We start from the raw sequence: 26,753 nt of genomic DNA on the forward strand, positions 1-26,753 counted from the left end.
GTATTGCATATTTGCAAAAATAATTAATTCAGTGGCATACTAGAAATCAATCAAAATTTATCTCTGCTAAGGAGACACCACAAAGAGTCAACTGTTTCACTTTCAGCACAGAAAAGTGATGAGCTTCCCAAATAAAATTTGGTATAAACAGATAGAACAATTCTTAGACCTTCTCCATGCATTTGATATGCCTGTGAGGTCACTTGCTTGGGAAAGCAATATCAACACAAGGAGGAGCACAGTGACTGGCAAATATAGCTAGATATAAACTTTCAGTCTTTGACAATTTGTGGACATCTGAGCCATGTTCATTTGCACCCAGATTACTTAGCAAAAAATTTGCTACTATTTGTGTGGCCATGCTGCTGAAAACAACAGAGAGAGGAAGAAAACAGAATGCATGACTGCTTGGTTTTCTTCATCACGTTGCCTGGGCGTCCTTAGGCAGTGGGTTACTACAAGTACTAGGACAGAAGTTAGACTGCAACAGAGCTGTGCTGCTTTTACTATTGACCCAAGAGCTGGCTTATTATGGGTAAGTATTAATTACTCCCTTGTTTAGATCCACAGTATGCTCCCTCTGCAGGAAATAGGAGCTGGCAGAAACAGACAGCTCAGGTCTTCCTGACTGACTGTTTTAGAGATTAAGCACTACTAAATAATCCACGTGTTCCCTGTTGCATTCACCTTCATGAGCATCTTACCTGACATCCCTTACTTTGATGACTGTTTCTAAAAGGGTCAATAAAATAAATGTAAATCCACCTAAAATCTGAAGGTGATTTTATATGTGAACAACATTCTGCCCACTGGAGTACAGAGACTAAGGAAGGCTCAGGTTTCACATTAAGGGCAGGGAGGAGGCTGTAACATCCCTTTGACTCCTCATCCTTATCAGAAATTACATCATTCTAAGGTCAGCAGTGATTATGGGAAAAGTCAAGAGGGCTTCAAGCTCTTACAGATGGCCATGCTCATACTTTTCACTCCCTGGCAGTTAATGAGCTATATTTGCTGTAGATATTTGGGAAGTCTGTAACTGGCTTTTAATTCGCCTCAGTTGCAGCGGCTGTACTTCGGGAAGAAGAGGTTGTGACACTGGCCTATTAAACAGCAGACAAATGCATGGGAGATCTGCTGAAACATTTTCCACTACCTTAAGATAATATCTGGGCAGGAGGAAGTCTTGCAGGGTTATAAAAGCACAGTTACAATTATTTTCAGTCAAAAGCAATAAGGAAATAAACAAAGGCTAAACAAGGAAAAAGTAAGAGACAGTGGGTTTGTGCAAGTTATTAAGAAACAGGCACTTGCTTGAGGGGCTAAAAGCAGCCTGCCACAAAACCCCAATGACTTTAGTATATAGAGCCAGGTTTTTAGAGAAAACACACTTATTTTTCAGTGCTACTACAACAGGGCTTTAATTCTGAAGTAGCTTTCCATGTTCACCTCTTCTGTGAAAGCAAGCTAACTTAAAACAGCTCTGCCACTGCCACTACTGCTTCTCACACTTTACTCTTGAGGATCACAGATTAAACCATTCTAATACATTTATTTGAATAAGGGCAAAAGGAGGTGGAAAAAAAGGATGTGAGTCAAGAGCAAGGCAATTAAGAACCTGTTCCTCTCCATTTAACTTCAGGATGTGGCAATGGGTGTCTTCACCATAGCCCACATGAGCAGCACCCAGAGCTGGGGATAACAACCGCCCAGAAGAGCTTCTCACCAGTACGAGAGGCAGAGCGTGGTTTCTGTGGCACTGTGGGTCGTCCTGCCAGGCTGGGCTTTGTTGACTGCAGTGGGGGCTTTGGACTAGTTGGTGTATTGGAAGAACTTCTTGCCTTTGCACCAGCTTCTGCCTTTGGTTCAGCTTTTGAATTTTTTTCTGATGACGCTGAGATGGAATCGCCTTTATTAGATGCAAACCGACTCTCTGGAAGGGTCTGCTGTTGTTTAGGCACTGAAATAAATAGACACATAAAATAAAGTCTGCTGCAGCACAGAAGGCTCCATGCACAGCTATAGTGGTGTGGAAAATACCACCACAAGGTAGCACATGCACTGCTATGTGTAAGAGGATCCCCAATGTCTTATTCAAAATCACTGCACGCAAAGCATCTAAATCTGCTAATTTTGACATGTGCTAAGATTTGTGATTCAATTGCCCAGAACAGCAATAACATGTTGCCCTTTTTAATATATTTGGGATGATGGCTAACTGGACTTTATTCCTCCTTCATATTTCTAGGAGCAGATGGCACAGCCTACCTGCTGAGAAAACAGTGATGGATCAGTGGAAAAAGCCGCTCTTGACTGTTTCGTATCTCTACAGACAAAAGGTTGGGTTTCCAAGATCAACAGAGAAATCCTGGCCCAGAAAATAAATCCCAAGTGTGTGGCCAGCAGGCTACATCTTTTTATTTGTTGCTTTTAGCAAGCTCTAGAAGAGATTTTGAAACTCAGCCCAGATCAAAGTATTCTTTATATAGTATTTTGATTTGTTTAATAACACTGTACATGACTTACAGTTTCCACACATTAGTAAGTTTACCAACATGTTGTTTATCCCAAACAAAGACCCAAGTATTTAGAGATCAATTTACAGTGACTTACAAGCAGTAAGTCAGCCTCATCTAGCTGTGCAAGCTGGTAGAAAGCCTGCAGGACTCCAGGTTGCTAACAGACAAAAAGCCTGCTCTACTTCCCTACTCTGCAGCTTTCGGGAGGTAAAAGGCTTATATCTAGCAGTTTCAGTGATAATCCTGGAACTTGTTTCTTAGCCTGCAACTTTCAGCAGTTTTCACATCTTTAATCTCAGAAGAGAATTTCAGACTAACTGAAATGCAGACTGGTAGCCTTGATACTTGGCAAAACCAAGTGTGTGCTCACAGATGCTGACTTGACCTACCTACCTGCTATTCCCATTCAGAAAGCTGACTGAACATGGAAGTGCTGAGCACAGACATTTTAATGGCCGTGGGAGGAAGGGAGGGGAGTGTTTATACAGTTTGTTGCAAGCCAATCTCCAGTATGTTTTTCCAGCCCAGCTGGAGTTAAACTCTGGCAAAGCAGACAGCTGTATGGTGCACAGAGATGAGTGTGAGTGTGTGACAGGGAGTTTGTGTGTGGTGCACACATGAAATACTTTCTTTCTGCAAGTGAAACAGCAGGACACCACCTGCACCTGTGCGTGTGTGCATACAAAAGAAGCAGGCAACATCCAGACACAAAGCAAGGAATAAAACCCTCAAAACTTATTCTCCTTCAGAACCACTAGCTTAGCTCTCCTGTAACAATATTCAGCAATTTTCCATTAACTTTCTTTCTTTTCTTCCTGACCTCAGGCCTTCTAACATTATTAGAACATAGTAATTTAAAATAAATTAGCCAAAGCCAAAGACTAACTGTAGTTGCAACAATGAAAAGAAGCCTTGGGGAGCTCTCAAGCAAGTGTGGTAAGGAAACAATCGACAGCTGGAGGCCAAAAGGAAGAGGCAAGCACAGTGCAGTGTGGTGGGGGTGAAATGTGTCATATACAGAGACAACGATCAGAGACAACTTGAGGTCAGACACCCCCAGCTACTCCAATGCCCAAAGTGCAGACTATCCTTGCTCCTCTGACTTCAGTATGCTGTCTTTAGGGGACACATACAGTTCACAAGGTTCTCCTCAAAAGACAAGCAGGCTTTAAAAGCACTGATTTATAGATTATGGCATGCTTTGAATACGCTTTTTAAAAAAAGCTTTAGAAAGACATAAAACTTCAAAATTGATATTTGAAGTGCTTAATCGAGATAAGCTACATTTGGATTTTGATTCCAGCCTGTTTTTCCAACCTTTTTTCTGCATGTTTTAGCAGTCCTGTGTGCCAGGCTTGCAGGATACTACCGCTGCTGAGAAATCAGACCTCGATTTCCTAGTTCAGACCATTCCTTTCATGTAGTAAATACAAACCACCAGAGCTGAATCCCTTTTGAAACCTTCACTGGCCAGACCCCAAAGTATACATGGAAACCAGTCTGTCAGCCTTGTCCTCAGGTGGCTGCAGTGTGGCACTGCCATGTCAGGGCCCAGGACTGTGGCTTGACAAGGGCATGGAAAGATGAGGTGCAGAGGGAATTGGTGCTGTAAGCACTGCAAGGCTGAACACAATTTTGTACACAATAGAGAGCTGCTCTGTGCACATGAGCAGTGTCCAGGGACCTCCACAGCTTTGCAGACAGACCTGGCTTGGATCAGACTGGTTAAATCCTGGGAAGAGCCAGCTGCCATTGACTACGAGTCAGGACTGCTGACAGAACGACAGCACTAGAGTCAGCTGAAAGTCAGCACTACTCAAGTCAGTATGAGCAGCTTTATAAAGCTTGAAAACTGGTCATGTTTCCATCCTCAGATATATTGAGCACTTCCACTTCTTTGTGCACAGACATTTCTGCTGGCTCTTGGGTTAAACTTCAGCTTTGCTGATCCCATTGAAAGCCAGCCTTCTTCCAAAGGTGACCCAAGTACTTTCTCTCCTGTGCAACAAGAGTATAAAAGTGACCCATAAACTCAGACCTAGAGCTGACTTCATAAGAAGTGTCATCCACAGCACAAAAAGTGAGCTTGTTTCTAATGCTCTTCACAGAGTGTAAACTCCTACTTTGCTTAACCAATTGCAGACATTCCGTCTGAAGAGGAAAGTGAGATTCTGAACATTAGGCATTTTGCATTTTCCAGGAAGTTCATACCAGGAAACTTATACTGTACCTGTACCGCTTCCATCCAGTCGTTCTGAGCTCATTGTCGTGTCAAAAGACTCTCTGGGAGTTGTGTCATTCCCAAGTTTCTGAAAGAGTGAGAAAAGCTCTCAGATTAGTAACACATCTGCAATTAATACAACTCGGTGGTCCTGGTACGAAAAACCTTCTAATTTGGAAGCCATGAGGCAGAGAAATCAGTGATAGCAAGAAATGGTGCATTCTCTCTCTCTCTCTATTTCAGATCTTGGAGAGCTAAGTGGGAAGGAAACTACCCTGATTTGTTATAACTGCCACATGCCTGTCAGAGCTGCAGTGACACACTGCCTCCTATGTGAGAGGTCTCCTAACAGAGCTCTGTATCTAAAAGTTTCTTTTTTGAAATTAAAACCTTTTTCTGAAGATATAGATTTTTAATATGACTGCAGAATTGATCTTATGCTCTTCTACACAGAAAAAATAACTTTTTATTTTAGATAAAGCTGCAACTACAGAAGTAAACAGTGCTCTCATATTTACAGGATTCCCCTACAAACCAACAGACCTTATTTACTAAGAAGTTTTTAAAAGTACTTGTTACCAGCACTGCTTGGTGCCTAGTCCCCCCAAAAGAAAGGGAATTTCTGGTTTATGTGCTGATATTTTGCCTGTCTTCTACTGTCAATAATAGGGTTTTTAATAGTTTTTATTGTCAATAATAGATTTTTGTCATCTCATAGCTACGTGAAGTTGACATCTGTGTATTCATAGAAGTTTAGATACGAAGCATTTGTAAAAGAACCAGTCTCCTTTTACTGCCTTACCTGCTACCAATACTTAGACAAAAGGACAAATGAGAGGATTCAAAAAAAGCACACAGAAGTAGGTGCAGGATATACTAAGAGAGAAAGCCTTATAAATATAAGACTAGGGATAAAAGTGAGGGGTTTTTTTTAGATTATAAAAGTAGGGATAGACTTCTGCAGCCAGGCAGCTTCAAACTTGATTTTTATTTGCTATTTCAAGACAGTTAGTGTGGCAAATGACTTAAATCAAATTATTTGTTCTGATGAGCACTGCATTTGGTTATATACCCACGCATAAGTAACACTGATGTGTTCAGGTCACTGCTACTGCTCCAACACCAACTCTGACTGTCCCTCCCACAGCATTCAGAAATATCCACCATGTGCCACACAGTGTACAAACATGATCACTGCCCTTTGGGGTTATGATCTGAAAGACTGCTAAGTATAGCACATAGTTAAGAATGGGATAATAGGAAACATAGGAAGGAACACAATGGTTACAAGTAGCAGGAGTACATATCTACTACAGAAAAATTGATGTATTTAGAGTGAAAGCAGTATTTCAAATACAAGCATCAAGAGATGATCTCTAAATATCTATGCTGGCCATGTGCCTTTCCTGTGCATTTCAAGGGAAGATGATTTTGGGGAGAGATGCAGAAGACAGTGTAGTTGGCCTTGCAGATTTACTGATACCTCTACTTGCTCACGTAATTTCACAGCTCCTAAAACAAAGCCACTCTTCAATACAACAAAGAGAATGGAGATGCTGAGTGTATAAGACCTGGCAGGGTGATGCTATCTCCCAGCCTCTCCTCTAAGAACAGGTGAACACTTAAAATGGCACACTGCATTAAGGAGGTAACTATTAGAATAATCATTAAACTTCCTGTACTGTAAAACTACCCTGATACAAAGAAGTCTTCTGGAAATATGAACTCTAGAAATGCTGTGACTTGTAGGACCAGAATATTTAGCTATGGTGTCCATATGGACAAAACAAAGTCACTTCCAAGAAGCCTTAGGGCTTTGTGCCAATGGGCAGAAACTCAGTTTTTGTTCCCATTTCTTGATTGACATTGATATTTTGGCTAAATTCTCACTGGTTCACCTCCTAAAGTTACAAGTTTTTCTATAAGACTGTCTTGGCTATATATTTTTTTAAGGGAATACTACTCTCCTTTTGCTGGATTTCATTTCTGTACCTTAGAAAAAAACACCTTTTCTTTTTTTTTGCAACAATATTTTAATGGAATGTAAATTCTCTTGAACTTTCATTAAGAGACTAATTTTTTTATGCAAATACTGAAGGAAGATGCATAACACTTAACTACAGTAAATGACTTAGGAGAGCTGCATGACTGCATGAAACTAATTTCACTATAGTTCCTTCCTCCCTCTCTAGTTATGGGACAGCTGGGGAAATATGACCATGTACCAAGACAAGAAGAAAAGCCACTGCTGGCACCTATTAGTGTAGTACTTAGAAATGCAATTAGGATGTGAGCATGTTTGGCTACCTACTGTACACACATTACAAACAGCTTATGGTCCCCAGACAACACTAAACACTGGCAGCAAAAATTTACCCTGAGAAGTCAGATCGATGCAGGTGAATTCATCATGTAGGTAAATAATGCCCAGGCTGTATTTTTAATAGCAATTCGTGTAAGGTTGGGAAACACTGCAGAGTTGTGTACCACCGAGAGGGAATAAACAGGTTATGAATGATGGTTTCCTTGTGGGCCTTGCTCAGGTATTTAAAAATCCAGTGTGGAACACTAGATGGAGCTAAAAGATCTATTTATGTGTGCCCTGAGGCAACACGATCTCCAAATACTTGACTCTACCATTAGTGCCAATTCCCACGTTGTATTCTAAGCAAAAGAAAACAAAAATGCATTTACCATCTTTCCATCTACTCTGCACCTGCTCATCACTTTTATCTGTAAGAAGACTGTGGTAGGGTATGAATGAAATAGTAAATTCCTTCTGGCTTTGTTTTCATGTAAAATAGCTCAGAATATAAGCAGCCATCTGTACCTTACAGGAAAATACAATTTTCTATCATGCTGAAATTCTGATAAATCTGAAAATGTTACAGACATTTTCATATCACAACCATCCTGAACAATGTAGCAGTGGGATGCTGTCTTCTGCATCTCAGGTGTCAGGATACTGTATGATTTCCAACTTCACGAGTATCATGAATAAAAGTGCAAACCTAAATTATTTGATATTGTGATGGATGAAGCATGTGAAAAATGCTTTTGAACAGCAGCTCAAATTTGTCTCCTCTGAACAACATTAAGAATAGATAATTCAGTACTCTGCTGTGTACAGATTCCTATTTCAGTTCAGCTTTATTGCCACTCTTTTATATATGTATATGTATAAAGACATACTTTTGCATTCCAAAAATATAAAATTGTATAAAAATAAGAGTAATAATATTATTTTCTTGTAATTTAAACCAGAAATAAGAGAGATAACCCTTCCAACCAGTCAATAAGTTGTGTGGTAAAAAACCATCCCAAAACCTTGGAATAGGCAACAACTTTTACTTCCGAAGGATGAAATTATGAAATTAAAGTTTCCAATTAATGTTATGGAAGCTCACTAACTGAAGAGGACTTTTACTTTCCCCACTTACAAAAAAAACCAAAACCCAACACATGCTAATATTCTACCTCAGTCATGTCCTCCCAGATTTGATTCACTGTAGATAATAAGCATTAAGAACCCAAAGAGCACAAAGCATACACAATTATGCACTTGTAAAAATTCATATAAGCTGGAACGGCTTGGTATTTTACATATTACAGGCAGGGCATAATACTCTTATTTAAAATCATATGGCATTTTATTTGAAAACTTGGTGCTTTAAAAGTCAATGAGACTATTCATGGGCATTACTTAATACCAATGAGAAAGGAAGGAATTGGTCATTCTTTAGAAAAATCATTTCTGCACTGAGGATCCCTTTAATGATCCATAGACAACTGCATTAATTTGAATCTGCTTGTGACAAGACTCTGGTGTCTGCAGGAATGGCTTACACATCATGGCAAGCGCTGTAAGGCTATGAAGAAAGGTGAAAATGGACTTTGGGTGCCTTGCTAGGCCATGGCAGGATATATGTATCAAAGGAAGGAAAACACAACAAAGCATGAGATGAGCTTTTTTGTAAGGCAACACCTTTTAAATGACAGGGGACAGTGATGGCAAATGGAGAACATCTGAGTGCCCTGCACAAGGAAGAGGAGGAGAGAAGTGAAAAAAGGCTGATTCTTTGGTACTTGTGAAATATGCCAATTCCAGCTGGAAGGAAGCAGAGGATAATAATGGGGAAGGCCACTGGAAATGGGCATCAGGCAAAATAGGCTAGCACAGAATGCTTTGGAGGAACACAAGGATATTCCACTATGTACATTTGGAGAGTGAAGCAGAGTTCCTGCCCAGGATCAGCACTTCACAGAAGAGAAAATTACAGAGAGTAAAGGAAATATGGACAGGAAATTTGAAATCATTTTTTTAATAAGTTGTTTTCTTTCATGATTAGTATTTTAAATACATAAACCAAAGGCAGAAAAATAATGAGGTGTGGTACAAAAGGACATAAAAATCAAAAAGTGCAACAAGAAAAGCATATACCAAGTAGTGTAAACAGTGACTGGTAGCCAGTTTTACTTCTCTGCATGGAATATATAATTTAATATACAGCAGACCTCTCCATCTGTCTGAAAGAGAATACAGCCAGCCACTGCTGTAGTTAACTCTGCCACATACCTGAGGTACTGGTGTGCAAGCGGCACACAGTAAGAAGCCTGTCCTAGTTTTACTTTTTCTGAAGCAATTCCAATATGCACTGTGAAAAAACCACATATATAGAGTGGAGATACTGAGCTGGGCTTACTAGTTGGTTCCAAGTTATTCTGTGATATGTGCAAACAATTACATGTCCTCTTCTGTGTTTGTGATGGTCTGACACCAAGTGCAAGGGCAGGTATTACTCCCTCCCTGAGGGGAGTGAAAGCGCAGGCACAAGGCTGCAACTCCTGCTCCACGTGTGCAGCCTTGCCTTGGCCAGGCTGTTTGTGTTCAACCACCACAGCAGAGAGCAGTCCTCCTGCAGGAACACCACAATCCCTGCTGGAAAGCAGGACTGATGTGTCAAGCCCAGCCACCAACCCTTGCAGTCCCAAACCACCTCTCCTGAAGACACACAGTTTTGCTCTTTTTTTAATAACTCAAAAGAAATCAAATTGCCTTCACCTTTTGAGCAGAGGCTGCTCTCTTCTCCTGCTTGGCTTTCATTTCTGCGAGAAGTCCACTGCCCATCACTTGCACACCGTACCTCCGGCCTCCCTGGGGGCTTCCCTTGCTGTCACCTCTCTCAGCTTTTGCCACATCATCTGTCTGCACCTCCTCCAGGGAGTCTGGTGTCTTTAATTCCTCGGATCGCTCTGTGCCGCCGTTCTGCTCTGCAGGCTTTGCCTCCTTCTTGCTGGTGTCTAAAGCTGGGCTTTTTGCAGCAACCTTGGGTGAGGAGGGCTCCTCAGCCACCGACACGGTCTGGGGGCGTTCGGATTTGGAGCCTCTTGATTTGATTAAGTTAAGGAAACCACTCTTCCTCGAGTCCCTTTTCTTCTTCTCATCACCTGCTTCACTGTGCTCACTGCTGTCTGAACTTTTAGTTGATGGTCTCCTAAAAAAGACACAGACATTTCAAACTTTTCTCTGCCCCCAACTCCCTTTTTTAAATAGTATCAAACTACTTTTTCCAGGCAAAGCTAATGTTTTCTATGACCCATATATTGCCCTAGGCCAAATCATTACCTGGTGTCTCTAAATTAAAACCAGGACAATTAGCATTGATCATATCTTGAGGATTCCTGTGCTGCTTTGTGCAGTTGTTTCATCTGCACTGGGCATCCAGCTGTTTCTAACACCAGACAGCTCTAACCAAGCTGTCTGTGCACATAGATCTTGGGTTTGCATGGCCAGCTTTTGGTAGCAGGGGGTCTACAAGAGTGGCTTCTGTGTAAGAAGTTCTGCTGAATAGGAAGGAGCAGTAGAGAATGCATGATGAACTGACAGCAGCCACCATTCCCTGTCCCCTGCTCCACTGGGGAGGAGAGGGTAGAGAAAATCAGGACTGAAGTTGAGCCCTGGAAAAAGGGAGTGGTGGGGAGAGCTATTTTTAAGATTCAGTTTATTTCTCATTATCATAGTCTGATTTGATTGTTAATATATTAAATTTATTTTCTCTCAGGTTGAGTCTGTTTTACCCATGATGGCAACTGGCAAGACATCTCTCCCTGCCCTTATCCGAATCCACAAGCCTTTCATTATATTTTCTCTCCTCTGTCCAGCAGGAGGGGAGTGATAGAGCAGTGATGGTGGGCACAGGGTCAATCCACCACAACATACAATTTCACTCTGCCCTGTTTCCAGAATGCACTGCCTGTGGTATGTACCTGCCTATTAGTAAAAGGAGAAGAACTGATATAGGCACATGTTTAACACAGCTTTTGGGAGATATTGTTCCTTAAGGGCCCTGCTTGAAATAGGAACTAGCTGGCACAGCTACTTTCTCTCATTAAGTAATACAGAGGTTACTTTTATAGTGCAGATGCTCATCTAAAAAAAAAAAAAAAAAAAAAAAAAAAAGAAGAAGAATGAAAAAAACACAAAACCCAAAAGAACAAACAAGCAAAACCAATTCCTAAAGAGCCCACCTGCCACTAAGATTTTCTAGAGGCATCTTCTGAGCAGAGTATTCAAACTTAAGGGCAAAGCTGAGCACATACACATTCACATGAAAGTATAAAAGCATCCAAACTGGAAAGAGAGCCAGTGGTGCCAGATCCCAAATAAAGATCCTCAGCAAAGAGCATAGCCAGGGATGTGCAAGTTCACAGGGATGTCTGAAATGAGCAGCTGGCAGGCACCCAAAGGAAGCACATGGGAATGCAAATGCAAGCCTGTGAGCATCCTGAACTTAACCTGCTTAGGACGTTTTTCAAAGCTACCACAGTTTCATACTATGATACATAGTATATCACACATTGCTTCACATGTCACTATAGATATCTATAACTCATGGTGACTTTGGAACATTTGCTTTTACTGGCACAGCTATCTACCAGTCAACACTCACTGTTTTCCCTAATGGATGTCACATACAGCACAGAAAGGGTCATTCCAAGTTGCCTGGAAATCACCCTTGCTTTCTCATTTAGTTATGGAAATAGTCTGTGTGTGCACATGCAGAAACATGCATAAATTCACGAACATTTACATGCATGGTTCTGAAAATATACAGCCATCTCCAAAGCAACTGCATCAGCTCCATAACCCTTATATAAAGAAGGAGACATCTCTCAGATTAATATTTTGCTTAAACCTGGAATACTACAAATTGGTGAAACACATCTTTAACATATTTCAGAACCAGCATAAATCTACTGTCATCCATGAAACCGCTGTACCCAACAGCACTCCTCACTAGAGAGAAACACCAAGTGTACAATGAGCCCTGGGGAAACTCTCAACCAATACAAAGCTCTGCTTGAGCTCTAATGAGCTTCACTGAAGGGTAAAATGAAGTCAACTGAATTATAAAAATAAACACTAGTCATTAATCCCCCCCATCATGGGATAGTAAAGCAATTTATTTCAAAGTAGCCACTTTTAAGGTCAGGGAGTTGAATTCACAATGTCTTGACTACTATGGTATTTTCTGAGTTTGACAACAGCAACCCTGGATATTTGGAACAGGAGTCAAACACAGCTTGAAAGTGCTGTTTGCACAGTTATCAAGATGGACTTTAAAAAAAAATAACAGATAAACAGCTAAAATTTTTTTTAACTTACTTTGAATCCATTTTTGTCACTTTCTTAGTGAAAAATTCATCCACACCTTCATCCACTCTCCCCATGAGGCCATTCTGATCCCCTTCTGGTGCTACTCCAGCAGACACCTGACAGAAGAAAAAAAAAAATATCTCTCTTATATAATAATCTAAGCATGTTTGCTCCAGTGATAATAATTAAGAGTTAAGACATTATAAAAAATTATGTGTGCCAACCAGAACTCAGTGCAGAGAACAGAATCACCACTGGAATTCTTCCTCTAGCCAGGCCAGCTGATGCTTTACATCAAATGCAAAGTAACCCAAAACACCAGTGACAAACTGGATGCTGTAATGCATGAGGCCAGAAATCAAATGCCTTGAGCTTGAGAGAATAGAGCACTAGGTCAGTCAGACAAGCAACAAAACACAGAAAAAATAAATCCTGAGCAGGTGGTGACCTGAAGAGAAAATATTTTCAACAGCCAGCTGCTTCCCTATTTGGAGAAAAAACTATGTTCTAGATTTTGGACTTAAGATATTTAGAAATGGCTCCAGTAGGCTAACAGAGCCTTTTATAATTCATTCAGTCTAGCACTTCCAAAAGCAGAGACTCTAAATACAGAATCAGGTGTTCCACTTTAGGAACCAAACACAGACTTATGCTCAGTGTCTGAAAGCAACAAACTTGCTCCCCATCTTTGATTTCAATGCCCACATTTTGAATATGGATGACCTCTGGCATATAAACCAGGCTGGCTTTGAAATACCTGCCAACCACAAAGGCCCTGTGAATCTTAACTGGTGACTCTGAAGCTTCCTGAAGATGAAACAAGAAGTCTCTTGGGAGGATTTCTCATGTGGTCTAGCTCCTGTACATGGCTTTGATGTGGAATAGCTCTATTACCAGTAAAGAGACTTCTTTTAATTCAAATGCCAAATGGAAACCTTTCAGATTACTACAGAAGACTCCCCAGGACCAAACTCATTTGTATTCTTGGTAGTGCTATGGGCCAGGACACAAAATAACAGGGTTTGTAATTTGAAACAATTCAAATCAAGGAATCTCCTAGGTGCCACCATAACTCATGAGTAATCCCTGCTTCTCTTCTGAAGTACAATACAAAGTCTTTTCTAGGCTTCAATATTCTTAAAAGCTGCCGTTAACACCAAACCCAGTCTCATTAAGTCAGGAAAATGGGCTTCATATGAACCAGTACTCTGACAGAGCCATGAAACCTTTTGCTTTCCATTCCTGAACCCTGTTATTTTTGTTATGAAAGATAATAGTTGATATTTTATTGATACCTGTGTAGCAATCTAATACTGATCTGAAAGGAGCCCACCTGGTAATGACTGTTTTGCTGCCAGTCAAACTGGCAACAGATTTTCTATGAAGAACAGTTCTATTCTAAGTTAGCACAATGATTTATCAGATTTCCAGCTTTGGTATGCTCTATAGAGAGCTTGTTTGGCTGGAACATCTCACAGTAGGCAGGAGTGCACATGCCTTCATCCGGGTTGGTCTCAGTGACAAATCCCTTATCAGTGGTGTCTCAATCAAAACACAAAATAAAAGTGAATGACACATTTAAAAAGACGTGAGAAACCACTGCATATTGCTACTGTAGTCCCCCAGGTAGCAGGGATAAACATGAAAGTATCAAAAGCAAGGGCATCTCCTGAAGGGGAACTAATTCCAGGATCCAATGATCTACAGCAAATGAGAATATCTACCTCAGAAAGAGAAAATAATTTGCATCTGAAACAGCATCAAGTTTCTTAAAAATAACTAAAGATGTACAGAAATGTTGAGGGTCTAATAAGGTCCTCAAGGTACAGGATATTCTTATAGCTTTTGATTGTAGCACCTTCAAGTACCAACATTAACTGTAAGACTGAGCTCTGGTTTATTTTGTGTTACACATTCCTAACTCTTAAAAAAAAAGTGTTAAGTCTTCATTTGTCCTTTTTTATCTCTTTTTAAAGCTTAAGTTTAAAAGAAAGCATGTTTCTTTGTTAAGGAAAAAACTGGCTTTGAAGCAGAAATAAATAAGATGAATCACAATCTCTTTCATACATTAGAGATTCATCTCCTTTGCTGTACTATAACTTCACATACAAAGGAAGAACTCATGAGGTTAAGATCTCACAAAAATCTAAATGATAAACAACTGTTTTATCATTTTGCTTCAAAGTTAAAACTACTTGAGAGTGGATCTTGAGTTTTTGTTATTTTCCCTCTCATTTTTCCCCTCTCTAAACACTCATTCCAGTAGAAACTGACAAAACTATAAGTCTTTCTTCTGCTCACCCACCCAACTCAAGTTAAAAGTTTCTCATTTTTTCTCCATTTTCTCCTTTCTTTTCTTACATTTTTCTGCTTCCAAAGAACAAATGCGTTTTCCAGCAAAACCAGAGAAGTACAACTATGATCATCTGAGACCCCTTGAATTACTAAATACAAATAATGGGAACAGCAAACAACACAACAGAACTGCTTTAAGTGGCAAAAAAGGTCAAGATTTTGCCTCTCACATTTCAAGTGCTTTCCCTAAGCACTGGATTCTGTATTCTTGAAGTGGCAAAACCAGCAGCAAATCAACTCTGCAAGCAATGTCACAGTCCACTCATGACTCTGACCTCCAAAATCTGGCTGTTTTATTTTCAAGGAAGCATCAAAACAAACATCTTAAGTCTTTCAAAAATTTGTTTAGACTCATTTTGAGGTCAGAACTAGTAAAGAACTAAGTGGTTCATAAAAACAAGACAGGGACAAATGAGTTTAACTAAAAAGTGCTGATTCCAATTTCTGAAACTAAATAAACTCCCAGTTTCCTAATTAATTTAATGTGGATGAGCATTCCCACAACACTGCACTATCCTGGGAAGTAAGACTTCTGTACAAGGAGTGACCTTCTTGTTGCTGTTGAAGAAGATACTGCATGTGCTGGTAGTGCTCCATGCCTGGTAGTGGAGCACTTGTCCCTCCTACACCCCCACTCCTTCCACCTCCCTGTGCTGATGGCACAGGATGCGCTGAGCTTGGAAGCAACAGGGAAAACATGTGTGTTCTGCAGAAGTGGAACTGAGAGAGTAAACACAGATGTGTTTTCACTACATGGAGACAAATCCATTTTTCTGCTACCTCTAACCTTCCCAGTGAAGCACAAGGGAATGGAAAGTTGGCTTGAATGTTTTTCCCTTTCCAAGTGATACAAAAAGCATTCCACTGCCTGATATGATCTTTCCCAGCATTAGGGAAATTTTCAAGGATCCTCTCAATTGGAAATCCTCAGGAAGCAGAAGAGGCCACAGGCATTTATTGTGAGGCAGCCTAACACGGAGAGGCAACTGCTGCCCCTTGATGGGGCTACTTATCACATCAGCTGTGCTCTGTTGCTGTGAGATAACTCTGTACCTCCTCCAGATCTGTCCTCACATACCCTGAGGACACACCATCACAGAAATAAATCTTTACTGATGCAGTGTGCCAAGGAAATGGAGCTGTGGGAGCTCCACACATGTATATTGAGTTCACACCAATGCCTTTCGTGAACAGACAGTGCTCTTCTGTTTTGCCTTTCTAAGGCAGGCTCCAGCATGAAAAGCAGATCTGTGACTATGCAGATTTGCTGGCCCAAACATCATCTTCAGTTTAGGAGCTGTGGGAAGCTGGGTATCACAGAACAGCTCCTCTGAGAGCTGATAGAAAGAAGAACTCATGCCAATTTACCACATCTTAATGCAGGCAGAAAAAAGGATTAAGACTTAACAAACCCTTGCAAAATAATTGAAAAGTCTCATGATATTTTGCACATTTCCTGTGAAAGCTCCAAGCACCTCCAGAAACTGCTTCCATGAAAAAAAAAAATCAAAATAAAAAAGGATAAAACATATCCTGGATTTAGGCTGTGTCAAACAAGACAAAAAGCTTGTAATAGGGATAGCACACTGAAAGACATGAATACCAGAAGAAAAATTAAGTAGTTGCTTATGGCTTTTGTACCTTCAACCATTGTCCTCATTACACTGAAAGACCTGACTCATGGCAAAAAGCAATCAACACACAACATTGCCAGCAATATTTTAATGTAGACTCACTGCTGCTTGGCTGGGCTGCTGCTTTTTATTTCTTTTGGGCCTTAATTTTGTAAAGTGTTCCAGTTTCCTTCCTTCTTCTGATGGCAGCTCTGAAATGAATCCAGAAGTTCGTTTGTCTGGCCTGCTGGAAGGAAATGGTGGGTCTTCTATATGGATAGGTACTTCTTCCAGTGCTTTATCTAGATCAAATTCCATTTCTAAGAGAAATAAAAACTTTCTAATTAGATTTAACATGATATTTAAAACAAATGACAAAATGCCATTCCTCTTTTTGGTGGCCTATAATTATAAGCATATTCAGGGAACTTAGCCACAACATTTCTGTGAGCAGAGAGAGCACTGTGAGCAACTATTTACTATCAAAAACATTAGCAGAGTTCCAAAACAAAGCAGGCAGTGTGGGCCACAAATGCAATCCAGAGGGAGGGAGAATCACCTGTGCTATTCAATCAAGAACCATCTAGAACCACCTCAGGCAAGCAAAGAAACAAAATGGTTTTAAGGAATTCTCACTTACCAAAAGCTCTGGATACTGGCCGGAGCATTCTACTGTGGATGCTTTTCCTTTTTGATTTAGGAGTCATCTATTAACATAAAACAAAATAAAAATCATTTTATGGGACAAAAGAAATTACAACAAAACAGTTTTTCAATCCTATGAACCATTGAAAGATCTGATTTAACACCAGAAATTAATGGGCTTTTTCCTCCCTCTCTCATACATTCAGAACATTTTCTAAATTTATGTTTTAACTGACTTTGAACAGAACCAGAGAGGTAATACATTTTTCCCACTAAAAGTGCAGGCTGCACACAGGATGATTACTGAAAGTGTCCAGGCATTAAGTCTTTGATCCCCAACTGTAAAACAAGGGAACTATTAAAATCTCACCTCTGCAGAGATCACAAGGGACTCATTTAAGACTTAATTACTTTGTCCAACATTGCAGTTAATGACAATACCAGGAATAGTCTATCCTTTGTTCTGGCTTTTATTTTTGATGAAAAATACACTTCCTCAGTTCATTTGTTAGTGGCATGTTACTGGGAATCTATGTTTCTGACATCACCACACAGCTCACCAAACTTCCCTAGGAAAATGAGCCTTGGAGAATACAGCTCTCCTTTGAAAAACAAAACCAAGTCAGTGTTGGCAGTATCTGTAGCAAACACATGACTTCCCTGGACTTTAGACACACTGAGAAGAGGTAGAAAGCTCAGTATACATTCAACACAGTTACTGAATTACTGCTATTAGCTTTCTGATCTTCACATTGTCAAAAAATGAGTACATAGTCTTAATAGCACAAATACCCAGGCTTAAGACTCAAGTTTGCTCTTTTTGGAAGAAAGTTGTCTTCTTTGTCTTGACTGAAGCCTTCTGAAAATTTGCATGGTGAGAAAGATGGTTTTGCTACAGAACATGGATGAATCACCAATTCCAAACCTCTTAACATAGCTCAGCATTGTCAGACTTTCTGTTCAAAAGCTGAACTGCAGGTTTTCTCAAGACTTGATTTAAAATCACACAGCTTCTATAAAGATGGGCTCCTTTTGTGGTAGAGTTGTACATGCTGGCATTATTGATACCATTAACCTACTAGTCTTGAAGTCTAGTGACTTCAAATCTAGTGGCTTCAAATTCTGGAGTATCAGTCAGCAAGCTGTTATGGCTTGCCACTCATTAACAGAATTATTAATGAAGTTAGTAGCATCAATTTTTTATCAGCCAGAAAAAACACAGTTGGTGTTAACATTTCAGACAAATCATGAACTGTTTAAGGTAAAGATTTGCTAGTTTTTATGCATGGGAGGTTCAGTGCACAGACTCGCATGTGCTGAATTCATATTCCCAAAGTAGCCATGAGGATCATTATGCCAGTACTCACATGCTCAGGGTTATGACAGATTTTTGTGACAGGACAGTTATTACCTATTTTCTCAAGACCAGAAAAGGACTTAAAGACCACAGAGTGGGCAGTGATAGCACTGCCTGGGCAACAGAACTCTGGTTTTATTGACATGTACATTGTTGGGAGAAAAAGATACCTTCAGCTGTTGCAGATTTCCACTTCCATATTTGACAACCATCAGTAAATGATGCAATAGTTTCAAGATGAGCCAGGAAGTAGTTTGCCACCTGAGTAGACTCACTCTGACACTAATGATCAGGCAAAGTGTTGCTGCATCAAAAGGTCAGACACTACCTTCAGAGTTACCAATAAATTAAATGCAATGGATTTGATGGTGAGTGGCTGGAGAGGTGCTGAATTTTTTCAGCCACAACTGCAGTGGACTGTGCAAAAGGTAAGCGGCTTTGCAGCCTCTGAACTGCACACCTCAGCAGCTGTCCATCCATCCCCCAAACCTGAAACAAGCAAAGCATTCACACCTCATGTAAGAAAGAGCTGGGGCAGCTCAGCATTTGGGGGACAGCAATCCTAAGTCACTAGTCCTGGTAGTCCTGGTTTCATTTCCAGACACAGCCCATTTCTCTTATGAAGGTATATTCACATGGATTTTAGTCTGTTTCCTGGTTTTTCTGGGTGGTGTGACTGGAAGTTACATTTAGTTAGATACAGCAACTCCTTTGCTAAAGAAGACCAGAAGGGAGAACAGAAAACACTGCTGATGGAAGAGCTCTGGTCACTTAGCAGCAGCTGCACAGGCATGGCCAGTGTTCTGAGTGATGAACATGGACAAGCTGAGAGCTGCCTCGGCACAGGGCACCAATGCAAAACAGCACAGGGCAAGTTTTGAGGTTCCTGTGCAAGGACTGGAATGCTCCAAATACTTCTCTAACAGCCAGGAACAGAATGATTTCATTTTCCTTCCCAGAAAAGAAAATGCCCCCAGATGACCCTGCAGAGCTTGTGCTGATGACCATAAGCCAGTTTCTGCTGTAACTTACTGTCAGCTTGGCATGATCCATCAGCAGCTTGGTTGCTGCGGATAAAGGCAGAGGGATAGAGATGCTTCCCATTTGCTTTAACAGCATGAATAACAGCTCCACATACACTTGTATTTGAAAACCTTCTGTTTCCTAGCCTGTTTACGAAGTGCACAGATGAAAGGCTTCTTGCCAAGTAAACTTTCTAGATCACATGCAGAGCAAAATGGGTCAAAGCATTAATTTAAATAGGCCAGTGTGCTCTTTTACAAAATATTAGGCTTAATCTCTGCTTAACATCTCAGCCACCACACAGTCTGCTGCAGCAGCAGTGCACATGTCATTGCTAGAGGAGATATCTGAACTACCCAGCCTGACTCCCATTTCCTATATTACAAAGAAGCAGTTCAGCTTTGGCAGAAGCACATCTTCTGCCTTCTCACCACCTCTGGCCCCACAAGCACAACGTGGCTCTCCAGCCTTATGCTTCCCTTGTGGCCTTTACAGAGGAATGGCTGCTAGTATCACCTCCTCTCATACACAACTTCCACAGACTTTCCATTCTAGCACTCCACCTCCTGAATTCTTCCTTGTTTTGCCCACTTTTCCATGAGCACATTGTAGGCTGCTTGGCAGTACAGATAGAAATATTAACTGCATCTCTGGAATTTGAGAGGACCCCTTGGAAGTCTGCATGCACCTATGCCACTGAGATCTCAGTGAATGGCTCCATGAATGTACCCTTCTGCAGTAGATGGGAGCCACACTTCCAAATAAGGGCTTATTTACACACTGTCATGTGTCCTTGCTAACTTTAAGCTCCCAGGATCTTTCCCCATGATCGCTTTTCCAGATTCCTCCCTTCTGACTGCCTTCCTCACAAAACTGTCTGAATTCTCTGGAGCTTTCTGAAATTGTATTACCAGCTGTGGAAGAACACTAGTACCTTGGGAATTAAAATCAACTGAAATCGTTCTGTTTTGAATGCTAGAAAACAATGTACTTTCAGAAAGAGGATCTCAGATATTCTCTTTGTTTATACAGATAATTGAAATTACTCTCAGTGCTGAAGGATATGCTTATTTCCATGTTTTTCTCCTCCTACTTCAAAGTAATTTATATTAAATCCTATTAGATTCAGAGATGCTCTGTGACCCTCCTGTCACTTCCCTTTCAGATTTCAAACAAACTAATGAACAACTTGCTGCTCCCTCTTGAATTTTACCTTCCTAACCAGACTCCATTCAACATATGAGTTTTCAGCTTTGAGAACATGCTAAGGACTATTTCATTAAGCTGTATGATGCTTGCATATAAAACCAACTCAACAGACTTCCCTTCTGAGGAGTAATATTTGTGCTTATACCCCCAATAGCAGCACTCTGATTTGGTTTGGTCTTAAAACCAAGGGATCCCTTAAATTCAGACACTACATTAGCTGAACCTTTTTGTAAATCCAATCTCATTCCTGAACTACTGCCTAGTTCATTTGTAGGTGCAGATGGATGGCATTACAGTCTCCCAGGAGACTCTCACTCAGTACAGAGGCAAATGGAGCACAAAAACATAAACAAGTAGGCCAGAAACAGCAGAGCTAAAAAAATACTTACACTTGTACAGCAGAGAGTCTCCATGCAGCAAAAAAGAAAGAAAAAAGAATATGAATGGGGAAGACAAAGCAACAGCAGTTGTCAGGAAAGGAGGCAAAACCAGGAATCACCAAAATAAAGAAAACTAAAGCCAAAACACTTGGAAGTCTTAGCAGGAAAGGTGACATGCAAGAATGGGGTAAAAATCCCTTGTATTGGAAGTGCTATACAAATTTGTATTTCCAGAGGATAACCAGAGAAATATGTGCTCTCTCATTTGATCTACATTTGGAAAAACTAAGGCTTTCTGACATTTGTTTTCAATATAAGGCACTCGCCATGGTGCCAACCTGCCACCTGCTGTCCCAATGTACTGTGTTTTTCCATTTTGCTGGCACCAGGAGTGAGAAAAAAACCATAATTCTCCTACTTCCTAGTCTGAAGGAAGATTCTGAATTAAAAATTGCTTGTTTGTTGTGGCGTGCAAGTAAGCAAGGAAAATAAAACAAAGCTTCTGTTGAAGGAATGAAAAAGGATGGAAGTCTGTTCTCCTGAGGTTTAAATAAGCCTAAACAAAAGCAATAGTATTTCTCCTTCCCATAAGGAGGTTTAGAGACACAGACTTTCAAGCACTTTTAGCACATGAGAAAGTTGCTGTTTCATGACTAAAGCACAACCTTTTTGCCTTCAAAAATTATAAGCAAAAAAAGGAAGCAGCATAGCCATCACAGGAAATGAAGCAATCCCAAATGCCATATCCCATCTCTTCTATAGCTCAAGACCAACCATGCTCCTCCCAAATTTAGGGTTAGAAAAAATAATTATTAGAAGTGTGCTTTTGTTTTCAAATTAAATAGGAACAGCTATTACAACACTGCAGGTGTTAGCAGAATTTTGCAGAAGTAGTCATGGTATGGATTAAGGACATTGTCAATAAAGTGCTGCATGTTTTTGCACCCAGGTCCTCTCCTTTATTTTCCTGCTGTCCTCAGGGTCAGTTGTTAGTTTGTTGGGATTTTGCCTCAGGGTTTTGGGGTTTTTTTGGTCTTTATTTTATTTTACCCTCAGAAACTTTGGCTTTGTTCAAGAGTTCTCAGCTAGCAGTGATTCCAGCAAACCACCTCATTACTCTCATTTTTGTATGCTATCCATGCACACATACACTCTGACTCAATTTTGCTGTCAGAATCTTTGTTCTCTCTTCTCTTGCCCATCTTCTACCCTACTAATCACTACAGCTGCTCTGAGATTGCTGGAGAGACTGCAGAACCAAATCACAAACATCTCAAAAACTGATACAATCTTTAAAAATGTGCTCCTGCACACTTCAAAAAATAAACCTGCAACACTGATTCCCATTCAGACAGCATTCGTGGCAGTAGTCCAGCGTTTTCTGTGTATTCAATGCATAGGCAGGAAAGTTATTTGTATTATATATGCAGCTGGAAATGTCATTGGGACCAAAGTGCAAAGCAACACACATAAATGGAAGCAATTCCAGGAGAGAGTTTATAGAGAGTCTATGGTCCTGATCCAACAAGGGCTTATGGAAACTCCTGCTTTCCACACTTCAGTGATCTCCCATCTACTGAGGCACTTAAAAGGTGCTGAACACCTTGTGGGTGGGGAGTAAGGAGGGAGAAAGAGGTGCACAGCAGGTTAGAGAAGGAAGCACCATTAAGCAAAGCAAAGCAAAGACCAAGGGATTTGCCTGAAGCCACCAAGGAATCTTCTGGCTGCTCTGCAGGGAACCTAAAGACAGTCTTCAGCCCCCTGAAGTGCTACAGACCATAAGGCCTCTCAACCTTCCCCCACTTTGTTTGCTCTCAGCATAATTGCAATATGAAGTGGTCTGCCTTGCAGTATACATGGACAATACCCAAAGATGAAACACCAACCCACAGCCAAAAATCCCGACAAAATTAAACCAAAACAAAACAAGAAACTGCATTGGGGAATTCTAACAATGTGCCAATGAGGTTTGAGATGTCATAAAAATATTTCAAAGGAATTTTACAGAACATATTTATCCAGTGCTATACCATTTCAGCTATATGCATTTTGTGGGGTTTGCCTTTTTAAGAAAGAGGTGTAAGAAAACAAGTCCTGTTGTTTTCTTTTGCTGTAAGGAATTCTGACCTGTAAAGCTGCCATGACACCAGTTCAGTCAATCAATGTTTCCCATGCTTCTTTTAGTCTCCCAACTACCTCTGACAGTGTCATACATATGTTGTCTCAAAAAAAACCCCAAAAAAACCCCAAACAAACAAACAAACAAACAAAAACAAACCCAAAAATTTCTTAACAAAGCAGAGCAGCAAATTAATTGACCAGTTCTGGTTCTTGCACATGACATCTTTGGACATGCAGGTATCTCACCATCTGCACAGAAAACCTTTGGAACTAGAAAGTTGTTATTGCTTACTTCAACTAAAGATTTTATGTGATTTCCAGGGTGAAACCCCTGACATGGCTTCCAAAAATCAGTGATGTACTTCCCACTAGTAGTGACAATAACCAGAGCCACTGTCCTTAGAATCTGCCCCTTGAGTGCCATCGACCTTGGAAAGTTAAAAGCAATGCTAAAATCTATGACACCTAATGGAGTATTTTTCAGTAGACAGGAAAACAAAGCCCCTCACAGTCCTGAAGGTAGGGGCTGTGCTTGTTCATATCAGCCCTTACCTTCATATTTCAGAATTCTGTACTCTTGATGGAAATATGATAGATAGATAGACAGACAGACAGATAGAGTAAATAATGTAAATAAATACGGCATACAAATAATCTATATGTGAGTTTCAGCAGTATGTTTGTTTCCTTCCCTCCCTGAAGAGCTGAATTTCTACAGAAGGAGCTATGGGTTCAGTATTAATTCAATTAGTCTCATATAAACCAACCTGACCTTTAGAATTCCTTTGTACAGAAATATTTTCTGAAAGAAAAGGAGTAGCACTACAGTAAAATAAGCTCAGTAGATTTGCCCTTGAGCTTGTTATATTTTACTAGCCAAGAAACCTTTGCTTTTCTGCTTGCTGGGATGTGGCACATATACTCTGATATTTCATCAAGCATTTCAGTATTTTCTTTTAATTAATAATTCTGCACTTGCATCTTTTGAGTAATGTAAAATTCCAGCTAATAAACATCCCTGCATAAAAGCAACCAAAGCTTACACCATGAAGAGTGAAAAATCAGACACACAAATTAAACTGAGTGGTTCCTAAAATTATCAAACCAAACGTTAAATTCCATGTTCTGAATTAGTATCCTGCAAGGAATCCGTGGCTGCAACTACCACCTGCAAAAGAAAAAGCAATTCTCTATAGCATCAGTTTTGCTTTCTATTTGCTCATAAAGAGGTTAACATCTTCTCCATTACCTGGGCTTCAAGATTATCCAAGAGGATGGTTTCAACTACATTACTTTTGCTTTTATAGTTATTTTAGTAAAAAACTAAGTGCAGAGGAGAGACCTGCTACAGGTCAGCTAGAACAAACTATATCTTAAAGTCACCACAACCTGCTTGCTTGTCACTGTTTATTACCTTCAGCAGGCAAAAGCTGACCCAAAAATTACTTTGTTCATGACCTAATCTTCCATACAGTAAGAATAGAAAGCTCTTAAACTTGGCAAACAGGCAGGGGTGGACAGCTATTCAAGATAGCCTTAGGCAGTTCTTTAACAGCTACCATATGTATCAGGTGCCCTGGGCAAGAACATCATTAAAGCAGCTCAGAGGCAATGTACTGCTGAATGGGTGTTCAAGCCAGGAAAAACAGGGCTTAGGGCGTCTTGATCTAGCAAAGGATGCTCCTGCCCACGGCAGGAACTTGGAACTAGTGAATCTTTAAAACCATTTGATGATTTTATGAAAAGAGCTATTGTACCTGTCTGCCCTGGAGCTTCCCAGGACTGAGAACCAGCACAGCTTCTCCATCTCTCCTTCCATCCAACAATCTGAAGTGAACAACTACCAAAAGGATAAGCAGTCATCCAGACAAAAAAACAACCAGTCATCTTTCCACTGTTGTCAGACTCTTTGTGGGCAGATGATGCATTGTTTGTGGTGGCATTTGACAGTGGAAATGCTACTGGGATTAGTTTATCACAGTGAATTTACCCTGGAGGGGCAAGTGGACTCTATGCTCAAAATTATAATGGGAAGTGTTATTCTTGAAAACCCAGGCACACTTGAGTTGTTATTTTCTCATAGAAAATATTGCTTCAGACATCTCTCCAGCATGCACAATAAATCTTCATACCCCTCAGAGACTTTGAATATACTTTATGAACTAAAGCATTAAAAAAAAACCTCTCAACTTTCTGAATTTTAAGTCTTGTCTATACTAAATCAAGATATCTTCCCACTGAAAAGAGGAAATATTCTAAGACCCTGTATGAGAAACTGAAATACTTGAGTATTTGAGTTTCTTCTATAAAATAAACTGATGGAAAATGTCAATCATTATTCACCCAAGAGAGGATGGCAAAACTCAAAAGCTGACCTATGCAGTGATGACACTAAAGTATGACACATGATTTAAATAATGCTGCTTGGTCAGACAGTCATGGGGAAGCACATGAGCCTAAGAGGGACAAAAACACAATGAAAAGATTGGAAGATGCCTACCCTGAGCAGGGCTGCTCATCACAAGCACGGAATTAAGTGCTGATTATATAGACACAAACTTCCCAGGAATATCTAAATACCATGCTATTGGAAATGACTCATAGCTAAATTGTACCAGATAAAATGAAGTTCTGATCAGCTTAGAGTGAAACCAACCTGACTTTTCTATCACTTTGTTCTTCTCTCTTTTTTTTTTTTCTTTTAGATTTCTTTAATATCTTCATATTTGAAGATTCTTTCACCTATTTAAGTGCTTTTGGTTTCAGATTAGTATTCCAGTCCTGCCAGTACTGACCTCAAAAATTCACACTAACTTAAACTAACATGAGATACAATCTCACTGCAAAGATACATGCACTACTTTGTAATGAGGCTTTAGGTGACCTGAATAACATCCAAAGAAAGTATGTTTTCCTCAAAGTTCTCCTCTAGTCTAACAGAAAAATGCTTTGAGGATTCCTGATATATTTATGAATAAGGCTGTGTGATGCAGTTGTCAATGATAGCAGTGATGAGGCTTGATGACTTGGAAGCTGTCTTCTGACCTTTTGGCAGTATGTATACTTGATTTTATTTATTTTTAAGTTCCTATTCTGGTAACCCAGCTCATCCTAACCTACTTTTCCTTGACAAAATATAGTAAAGCCTAATGGTACTATGTAACTGCCTGTCCTAGCGCAGACTTTATCTCCCTTCTTCCTGCGAGGAACTATTCTTTATCCTTGCAATATGAAGTATCAGTGTTGCAGAGCAAAACGTGGCAAGCCTCATGTTCTTCTGGGTGAAGTGAGAACTGTGAAGCACTCTTAGTGAGACAGACTCATGCTTGTGCTATTTTCAGTAGGCTCTCCAGATTTCAGAGTAAACAAGATTTCCCCAGACAACACAGATTAAGTACCTCATGCCAAGTTGTTCATCTGAGATGCTAGAAGAATCAAAAAAGCAGCAGAAACGACCACACAACCTATACAGAAAACTCTTCAACCATTTGAGAAGGTCAACTTGACAGATGTTAATTGAATTGGGACACATCATGGCTACAGAGAGATGTGTGTTGCAGAAATGGCATTATCACAGGTTATTCTCATGCTGCTTGCTGTTGCGCCTCTGCCAAAGGCTCCAGAGCAGAGATTTTGGCAAGAATTACTCCAAA

General features: G+C 40.2%; 1 protein-coding gene across 11 annotated transcripts in view; it reads right to left on the reverse strand.

Moving 5' to 3' along the window:
* Positions 1 to 26,753, reverse strand: part of CARMIL1 (capping protein regulator and myosin 1 linker 1) — a 195,039-nt gene that overhangs the window by 6,629 nt on the left and 161,657 nt on the right. For 6 of the 11 annotated variants that reach the window (XM_085571838.1, XM_021528664.4, XM_085571839.1 and 3 more), the window contains 7 exons: positions 20,989 to 21,006; positions 17,006 to 17,072; positions 16,489 to 16,685; positions 12,407 to 12,513; positions 9,803 to 10,235; positions 4,750 to 4,828; positions 1,727 to 1,960 (listed from right to left, as the gene is read on the reverse strand). In XM_085571838.1, coding sequence (XP_085427964.1) covers positions 1,727 to 1,960; positions 4,750 to 4,828; positions 9,803 to 10,235; positions 12,407 to 12,513; positions 16,489 to 16,685; positions 17,006 to 17,072; positions 20,989 to 21,006 — 1,135 coding nt within the window. The remainder of the gene's footprint in view (positions 1 to 1,726; positions 1,961 to 4,749; positions 4,829 to 9,802; positions 10,236 to 12,406; positions 12,514 to 16,488; positions 16,686 to 17,005; positions 17,073 to 20,988; positions 21,007 to 26,753) is intronic. The other 5 variants (XM_021528668.4, XM_021528671.4, XM_085571834.1 and 2 more) reach the window with 1 other exon arrangement.

Source organism: Lonchura striata, chromosome 2, assembly GCF_050655825.1.
Source record: "Lonchura striata isolate lonStrDom1 chromosome 2, ASM5065582v1, whole genome shotgun sequence".
Lineage (NCBI taxonomy): Eukaryota > Metazoa > Chordata > Aves > Passeriformes > Estrildidae > Lonchura > Lonchura striata.